Source organism: Diplotaxodon limnothrissa, linkage group LG8 (assembly GCF_057381915.1).
Source record: "Diplotaxodon limnothrissa isolate DT_005_m linkage group LG8, D_limnothrissa_male_GT1.1, whole genome shotgun sequence".
NCBI classification, from domain to species: domain Eukaryota; kingdom Metazoa; phylum Chordata; class Actinopteri; order Cichliformes; family Cichlidae; genus Diplotaxodon; species Diplotaxodon limnothrissa.
Genome location: NC_140603.1, coordinates 25,626,644 through 25,635,247, shown reverse-complemented (window position 1 = coordinate 25,635,247; position 8,604 = coordinate 25,626,644). Strand labels below are relative to the sequence as shown.

At 37.8% G+C, this 8,604-nt stretch overlaps 1 protein-coding gene across 2 annotated transcripts; it reads right to left on the bottom strand.

The window, feature by feature from the left end:
- Positions 1-1,673: 1,673 nt before the first annotated feature.
- sgca (sarcoglycan, alpha) lies at positions 1,674-5,985 on the bottom strand. 2 transcript variants are annotated; one of them, XM_085360974.1, is made up of 11 exons: positions 5,932-5,985; positions 5,552-5,680; positions 5,309-5,457; positions 4,395-4,461; positions 4,096-4,294; positions 3,760-3,928; positions 3,373-3,581; positions 3,142-3,168; positions 2,767-2,940; positions 1,996-2,022; positions 1,674-1,907 (listed from the first exon to the last, which is right to left on the bottom strand). In XM_085360974.1, the coding sequence occupies exons 1-11, from the start codon at positions 5,966-5,968 to the stop codon at positions 1,901-1,903; spliced, it is 1,194 nt and encodes a 397-aa protein (XP_085217100.1). In that variant the 5' UTR covers positions 5,969-5,985; the 3' UTR covers positions 1,674-1,900. The 2 variants fall into 2 exon arrangements, with proteins under 2 accessions (XP_085217100.1, XP_085217101.1); XM_085360975.1 differs by lacking the exon at positions 1,674-1,907 and having other exon boundaries at positions 1,992-2,022.
- Between the last annotated feature and the right edge of the window lie 2,619 nt (positions 5,986-8,604).

Genomic DNA, 8,604 nt, shown 5'->3' with positions numbered 1-8,604 from the left:
AAACAACATCACTCGTGTAAAGCCGGTCAGGATAAGAAGCAAACAAAAGAAAGAAAACAAAACAAAATCATGCTGTGAATCAGAACATCACAGCTTACTTGCATAGCAGAGACAACCCACATGTATCTCTCTGCTCACGGCCACTTTGTTAGGGTTCAACTGCTCATTAACACAAATATCTAATCACCCAATCACTTGGCAGAAACTCACCGCATTTAGGACATGGTGAAATAAATCTCCTTCAACTCAAGCAGATTAGGTAAGAAAGGCTATTTCAGTGACTTTGAATGTGGCATGGTTGTTGGTGCCAGACTGGCTGGTTGGAGTATTTCAGAAACTGCTTATATGCTGGGATTTTCCCAGCTTTCCCAGGGTTTACAGAGAATGTTTAAAAAAGAGAAAGTGGTGAATGGCTGGACTGATTTTTGGTGATAGGAAGGCAACAATAGCTCAAATACTTGTTACAATCACGTTCAAAGAGCATATTTGAACAAGAAATATGTTGAACCTTGAGGCAGATGGGCTACAGCAGCAGAAGACCACACCAGGTGCCAATCTTGTCAGGTAAGAACAGGAAAGTGAAGCTACAATTAAAATGGAATCACCAGAATAGGTCAGTAGAAGAGTGGAAATATATCGCCTGGAATGAGCTCCATATCCAACTAATCACTGTTTAGATGCCAGAGCCCATCTGAGTATTGTTGGTGACCATGCTGATCCCGTTATGACCCCAGTGTCTTCCAGCAGGATATCACACACCATGTCACAGTTGCTCTGATCTCCTCAAACTGATTTCTTGAACATGACTTCATTGGTACTCAAACGGCCTCCACAGTTACCTGAACGTAATCCAAGAGAGCACCTTTGGGATGTAGACATTCACATCCTGGAAGTAAAGCCAACAAATCTGCAGCAACTGTGTGATGCTATCATGTTAACATGGATCCAAATCTCTGAGGAATATTTCCAGCACCTTGTTGAACCTATGCCATTAAGAATTGAGGCAGTTCTGAAGGCAAAAGGGACACCAAACCAGTATTATGAAGGTGTAACTAATAAAATGTCCAGTGAGTGTATACAAAACTATAGTAAGAAATAAGAATAAAAAAATATCCTGGTTTTTTTTTGTATATACAGCATACACACAGATCCAAATTAAACATACATTTGAGCTCATCTTTATCCTTTCTAGCTCTCTTAATGCTTCAGCTGCTGATTCTCTAAAGCAAAGTGTAAACAAAGCATTTCTACTTTGAGCTCATAAAGCAGAGCATGCGTGCTGCAGGTGCTGAATGCCAACTTTCAAACCCTACCTCTGCCTGACATCTACTGCATGTACAACCTGTGTTTAAAAGCATATCTAAACTGAAGCTGTCCCTTCTTATTTTTTATTGTATTACCACTAAAGAAGGATAAGATGAATATAAAGAATGGATATTGAGCATCTTTCAGGTCAGTCATAGAACATGCCAGAGTAAGAACATGATTTTTTGCTGGAATATAATAATACGTGAATGAATAATAATTCATATAATATACATTTTTAGCAGCCTGGGTTAACCAAATCAAATGGATTTCTTCCAAAGTTTGTCCAACTAGTCATCACATACCCTTTAAGAAATTAATAAATATAAACAAAATATTTTATGAACCAAAGAAATATTTAATCCACAAAACATGCTTCAGTGTTTATAAAATGACCCATGTATTAGTTTACAACGTGCAACAATAATTAGTTTGATATACACAACATCTGAGCTATTAGTATACTATTCATTTACTTTAATGGAACCCAAACAGGAAGAAATTATAATATCCAAATGCAAATATAATCCACAAACTGTGTCTCAGAGAGGTTATTAATAATACTCCATGTGTTATATCTTATCCATCGCTGCTCTCACTTCCTGTAAACACACACAAAAAAATATTCTTAGAATAATCAGCAACACCGAGCAGAATCAATGCGGAGGAGAATCCTGTGAATGGGCTTACCTGGGCAGTGTGTCACTGTATGGATCTCTACCAAGAGAGTAAGAAAATAAATACAATTAAAAACTACTTTATTTATTATGATTTATTACAACTGTTGGAGAATAACTCATGCAACACAGCAGTAATAGTGACACTAACTTCACCAACAGCAGATGGCAGGTGTGATGAGATGTTAGTACTTATTCTTTATATGCTATACTCTCATAAACAAAATACTTCAGATTGTAAACTGCTGGTCATACAAACATATTTGAGTATGTAGATTTTCATTTGGTAATTTGTGACGGCTGTTTGGTTACAATTTCTATTGAAATGGTGTTGATTCATGGACACAAGAATGACTTTTGATGTAACTTATTATAAGCTTCCTTTGTTTTACAATACTGAGCAAAAGACTTGAGTCACCCCTCATATACATACAGTATGTATTGCTTCTGAGGAGGAAGATGTTTTTGTAAATATTTAAAGTGATCTTTTTGGAAATCTAGCAAAGAACTTACACATGACCTGAAAGAAACAGCAGGTTTGGGGATGCGTTTCAACAAGTGGTGTTTGCAAAATTGAAAGAACTGAGAAAATAGAAAAGTGCTGTCAAATTTCCACCCTGCGATACTATTTGGAAAATGACAGGAGAAGCATACCTGATCAGAACAACCCAGTGCACCATCAGAGCAACATTAGAGTGGTGTTACATTAGGTTCTTATTGTGTACCTAATAGACTGGCAGCTCAGTGCACATAACTGATAGGAATTAATGGGTGTGGTGCTTACTGTTGGGCCATGATGAGTGGGATGCTGTCAGACTGCAGCGGGGAGGCCCTGTCTCCAGTCCGGCTGTTAAACATGGGCAGTGTGGAGAGGGGTGGAGGCACCCCTCTGTTTCCAGCCATGGTCCTCAGCTCGTCAGTGTTCTCATGGATAGTGTAGTGGTGGTACAGCTGAATTCTGCAGCACACATCACATACAGATTTTTTTTTCTGCAAGCTTGGAAATATTTTTGCTGCACTATATTTCAGATTCATTCTGTGAAATATCACTTATAATGCTGTCTTAGCTGACTGGTAGTAAAAAGTTAACCATCAGATCATGTTTTAAATTGAAAGACAACAATCAGGTTTCAAAATCTGTTATAAACAAAGTACTTACTGGTTTGTTCTTGCATTCCTTTTGCCACTATAGAAAAAGAGTAAAATATCCGTTTAATATTGGATCAATCAAAAGTCTAAATATGTTTAAATAGATTCCCATCCTTGGTGGAATTTATCCCACTTGGATGACTACATAAAATCCCAGTAGAGGGAAGAGGGAAAAATATAGTTTGGCATCCAAAGCCTTTACATATTTATTCAGAGATTAGATTTAAAATTAGATACATACATTCCTTCCCTTCTGCCAAACATGATGTAAGCCAGCAGCAGAAACAGGATGATGGCGAGGATCAGGGGCACAATCACTGTCACGATGTAGTCTGGGAAATAGTCTCTGTTTGGGGGAGACTCCAGAGGTTTGAAGTCCTCTCCAGCCTCCAAAATCCCTGAACCCATAGTGGGAGCAGGTGGCTTCGGCTTCATCTTTGTCAGATCAAACTGCAGGAGGAGGAAGAGCATTAAAATGAAGCACAGAGCAGCAGATGAGATAAACAGCTTTATGCTGTTTGCTTCTGCTTAGTAGTTAATGAGACAAAATGAAATAATCAATTGAGGCTTTGATCATATATATTTATATATATGTTCCTTCTTGGGCGTGCATCTTTTCTGGCCTCACCAGCTCCGTCTTGCACCAGGTGATACAGTTGCTTGGATTTATGCAGAAGTGGCATTCTCCAGGGACTTTGATTTTGGCCTCTTCCTTGCACTGCTTTTTGTTCTCCGGTGTCAGCACCCTCAGGAGACATTTGGAGAAATACTCCTCTGACCCTACCTTCACATACACACTGTCACAAATCAAATTTGACTAAATATGCATTTTTTTCCAAAGCAAGTTCTGTTACAGCAGCAAACACGGTGCTAATAAAATACAACAAACTTAAGTAGTAGTACTAAAAAAAACATAATTTTAAATAAACCCAGTATGTATAAGAATGTACAGATCTAAGTTTACCCTTCAAAGTGCCCTGCAAGAGGGAGTGGAACTCTGCCACCACGATCGAGGGCGTTGGTGATGTTGATCGTTTCCAGGGTCTCTGTGTCCCACAGCTTCTGCAAATCCTGCTTTATCTCATCCTGAACAGTAGAGGGCAGCACTTTTTCAATCTCTCTCAGCTTGATGAAGACTTCGACTTGATAGGGCAGAATCTTGTCTGTAAATACACCGGCGAGTTCCGACATTTGACACACCCTCATTCATTATAACTATTATTTTGGGACTTAAACGTAATGGGACGGATTCATCGCAAATACCTGGAACGACTTTGATTATGAGAAGGTGTCTGACTGTGTCATAGCTCCGCTGGTTGGTGGCATAAATCTGTCAGAATGAAATGTAATATTATTAAGATTATGACAGTTCATATGCATTCCAGGAGCACTTTTTGCAAAACTTGAATGTCCGCTTTTCCATTTGCTGTCAATTTCCCTTTAGCTGCTGTCTGCTCATTAGTGTATGAAAAACGTTTTTGCTTACAGTAACAAAAAGTATCTGTTTCAAAACCAATTCGTTATTATATATCTAGAGATATATTAATAATTTAAGACTTACACTAAAACGAAAATAAAGAAAATAAAGCGGTGAAGATTAGTTTAATATCTTACATTTTCTGCTGTATAGCTGCTTAATACTTTATGTTCACTGTTCTGTAAAAAGAAAAGCGAAAAAACAAAACAAAAACAGGATGAACTGTTTAAACAAAAGCAAAAAATTAATGCACTTAAAAAATGGCGTGTAGTTTGTTACAATGGGAAAAGTTTTGAATCAGAATACAGCTGTGTTCTGTGTTTACACCAAAAATTTAGCATGTTTTCTAACTGAAATAAATTCTGTTTGGTTGAGACTAAAGTGTTACTTCTGACATTTGTATCTCTTCTTCTTCAAAGACAGCTTACTTCCTGAATTTTTAACGTTGGTTCAAAATAGCAGCTGAAGAGAAGAGGCCCAAGGCTTTTGTCTCTGGGGATTTGACAACAAATCCTGACAGCTGTTTTTGATAGCCACATATTTTTCATATTTGTCTCCACTGTAGCTGCGCTGGAATGTTATCTTTGTTTGGCCTACCATCACGACAGAAGAATGTGCAAAAGTAAGGCCAGAGGTGAATGTTAGATGTGCAGCATGGAAGAATATTGTGCCAATGTTGGTGTAAATGATGATTTCACACCTCAATTATACTTTTTCCTGGAGACATTGGTGTGCCATACAAGAAGCCGTTGTCATAGGGGTTCCTTTGGGTGAAGCGCAACCACTCTGGGAGGTCTGGGAAATTCTGTTTGTTGCACTTAAATATTATGGGGTCGTTGTACAATATGCCTGATTTGCAAAACACAAAAAGAGCAGAGAAAAACAGCATTAACACATGTGGATGTCTTATCCTTTTAACTGAATTTAGATCATTCTGTCTCACCGTAGACTTTGCCCAAAGGTTCAAAGTCGTTCTGGAAAGTCTCTCTAAACAGTTCATGTGTAAAAAACTTCCCCACAGGAATGGTAACTTTGATGTCAGAACTGGCCTCAAACAAACTGGCAGAACACACTGTGTGGAAGTGTAAAAAACACACCAGACAGTTTATAAGAAGGGTCAAAAAAGGCAAACAAAACCTTAAATCTGACATTAAATAATGACAACACACACATCCTGATGCTAGAATCCTACGCACAGTCCTTAAAAGCTGATATCAAGGGCGAGTGTTTTTACTAAATAACACAGAGTTGATAATTAATGTTGAGGAAGGTCAGCGAAAGTTGTTCTTTGATGAAGCTAAATAATTTTACGAGTGAACTTGCCTGTTAAAAAGAAGACCCAGCTCCCACAGCCTGCCATCTTGTTTTGGGTTTTGATTGACAGAACCAAGTGGAGAGGGGCTTGGTCACTGCAAAGGACATGTCAAAACTATTTTTGTCTCACTTACCTAATAACATCCGGAAGGGTGACTGTGAGTCTGTGAACAGTAGGCCTTCGAGGGATATTTATGTCCTTTTTGTTGATATACAGTCATATAAGTCATATACAGTCATTCATTTTTGCTCAGTACGTTCGCACATGTATCCATTTGCCTTTAGTAGTTAATATTTGCCTTATATTTCTCCACTAATATATTTAGGTCTCAAACACTGTTGTTGCAATAGTGCAATAGGCTAATGAAGCTTAGAGTGATTTTGCTACCTAATGTTTTAACACTTTAGGTATATTTATCAAAGTTTATTTTGTTTCTTTAATTTCAAAAAGTGTGTGATTAGATTTTCAATTCATATGAGGGCGATATGATTAATAAAAAAAATACCATTATTACCTTTCATTTTTTCTAGAAAATTTACACATTATTTTCTTACCGAGAAAATATATATAAATAAACTGAGTTTAATGCAAATTTAACTCAGCTCAGCTCGTTTTGGAATTTGAACCTTCTGATCAACCAGCATGTTACTGTGTGGAGTTTGGATGTTCATGCCTCTCCCTGTGGTTGCTCTGTCATAGACTAGCATCATATCCAGAGTGTACACCCCCTTTCACCCTCTATCAATTAGGATTGGTTTTACACCATGGGGCCAGTGGGCAGTTACATTTCCCAAGGGGGTCACATGAGAAACTGGGTGTGTTGTGGAGGTCCCTCACCAATGTGATAAAGAGGTAAAATTAATATAATTGACTTCAGCTTATTGGTGCTGCCCTCTAAACAGTCCCAGTTTCTCATGTGGCCCTTTGGGAAAATTAATTGCCCCCCTCTGCTCTAGACACCGCAAACGGAGAGAAAATTGATGAATTGATGTAATAAGGAGAAAGGACACTGGTATATAACTGAGTAACTTTAAAGCCACTTAATTGTGAATTCCTTTTTTTGAAGACCGTGTAAAACCTTTTAAAAAATATTTAAAAATGTTAGAAGAACGTAAAGGAAGGATTTTATGCTTAAAATGTTTACATAATGTCTTGAAGAGATTCCAACTGAAGCTGAACTAGGACATGGCTGTACTTTTGTGTAAAATACTATTGTTTTTTAAACCAAAAGTTGGTCAGTATATGCCTTACTTAACCAGGTAAAGCCCATGTTTTAGCATTCTTTTGCATGGGCATTTGCCTACACAGACCCTACGTGGAAGAGTATGCAATAAAAACAAACGAACAAAACAACAACAAAAGAGCACCCAGCTCATCATGGATCACGGATGGGGCTGTGCATAGGTTGCATTGCCAGGTATCCTGTGATTTCACAGATCTGTTGTTTGTGACACTGCCCCCTGGTGACAGTAAACAGCTACAATATGCAGGCGACGGTCTGCAAACGAACGGTCTGTGTGACACCAGTGACTGTTCTACAGTCATAATGTGACACTCATGCAAAAGCACGAAAAAGACATGAGTCATTAAGAACACGTTGTATTTGTAGGGTGGTAAAAGGCAAAGTCTCTCATGGGAAATAGGGGTTGGGTTAAAAATGAATCAAAAGCTAAAAGTACAAAAGTACACAACTAAAAGCTTTTTAACACATTGGACAGAATTAAATATATTTTAAATATATTTTAATTTTATGTACTGATTTTATTTGTGTCAATGTTTCTTCAGCTGGTCATTACTTTGCAAAACCCCAGTAACACAGTCAGATGAGAACACTGGCTAGGTGGCACTACCGCCTTGTTTAACATCGCCTCAGCCTTTTTTCAGTGACTAATATTCACCATGACAGTTAACCCATGTAAACAAGTACATTACACTCTTCTTGCCTATGTATTGAGGCAGCTGCATGAATGGGTCGGCCTTGCAGATAAAACAAAACAAACCCCAAACGACTTTTGAAACCGAGACTACGTGGGCAAGTTCAAAGCCTTCAAAAAAAAAAAAAGAAAAGAAAAAAAAGAAAAAGGAAATGCTTTGTCTACGCTCGGTAATAACGTTTAAAATATCTATCGGCGCAGATGTAGAATGCAGGAAGCAGCAATGTGTCCTGCAAATAACGGATGTGTTATTGGCCAAGGAGATTTGACGTAAGTGAGGTGTCACTGGGTCCTATCGCTGGTTGAACGAAAAAGACCGCGACTTCAGTTTTATTATTTTTCGTAACGAAACGGTAAGTATCCATATTTTATACTTTACAGATACATTTATTTAGTGTAAAAAGCTGCCTCTGGACTGCTTTATTAGGGATTTCCTTTTAGTGGAGGGGGAGGGGTTTAAAAAATACGGAAAAAAAAACATTCGGGGCGTCCGTCTTTTTTGTATAGTGTGCCACCACAGCCTCATTAGGTTAAAAAGAAATCATAATTTTTTTAAAATATATTTTTTAAAATTATATGTTATGTTTTTTTCTTCCTCTTCCTTAGAGTAGCATTGCGTATCGCTTCTTCCTTGGAATGACTGCTTTTTTGTAGCGGGAATGAAAACCACACCACTCACTGTAACATAGTAGCTACAATTAATGCACCTCCGCCAAATATTGTAAATGAAGATCGTATTCGTTTAAT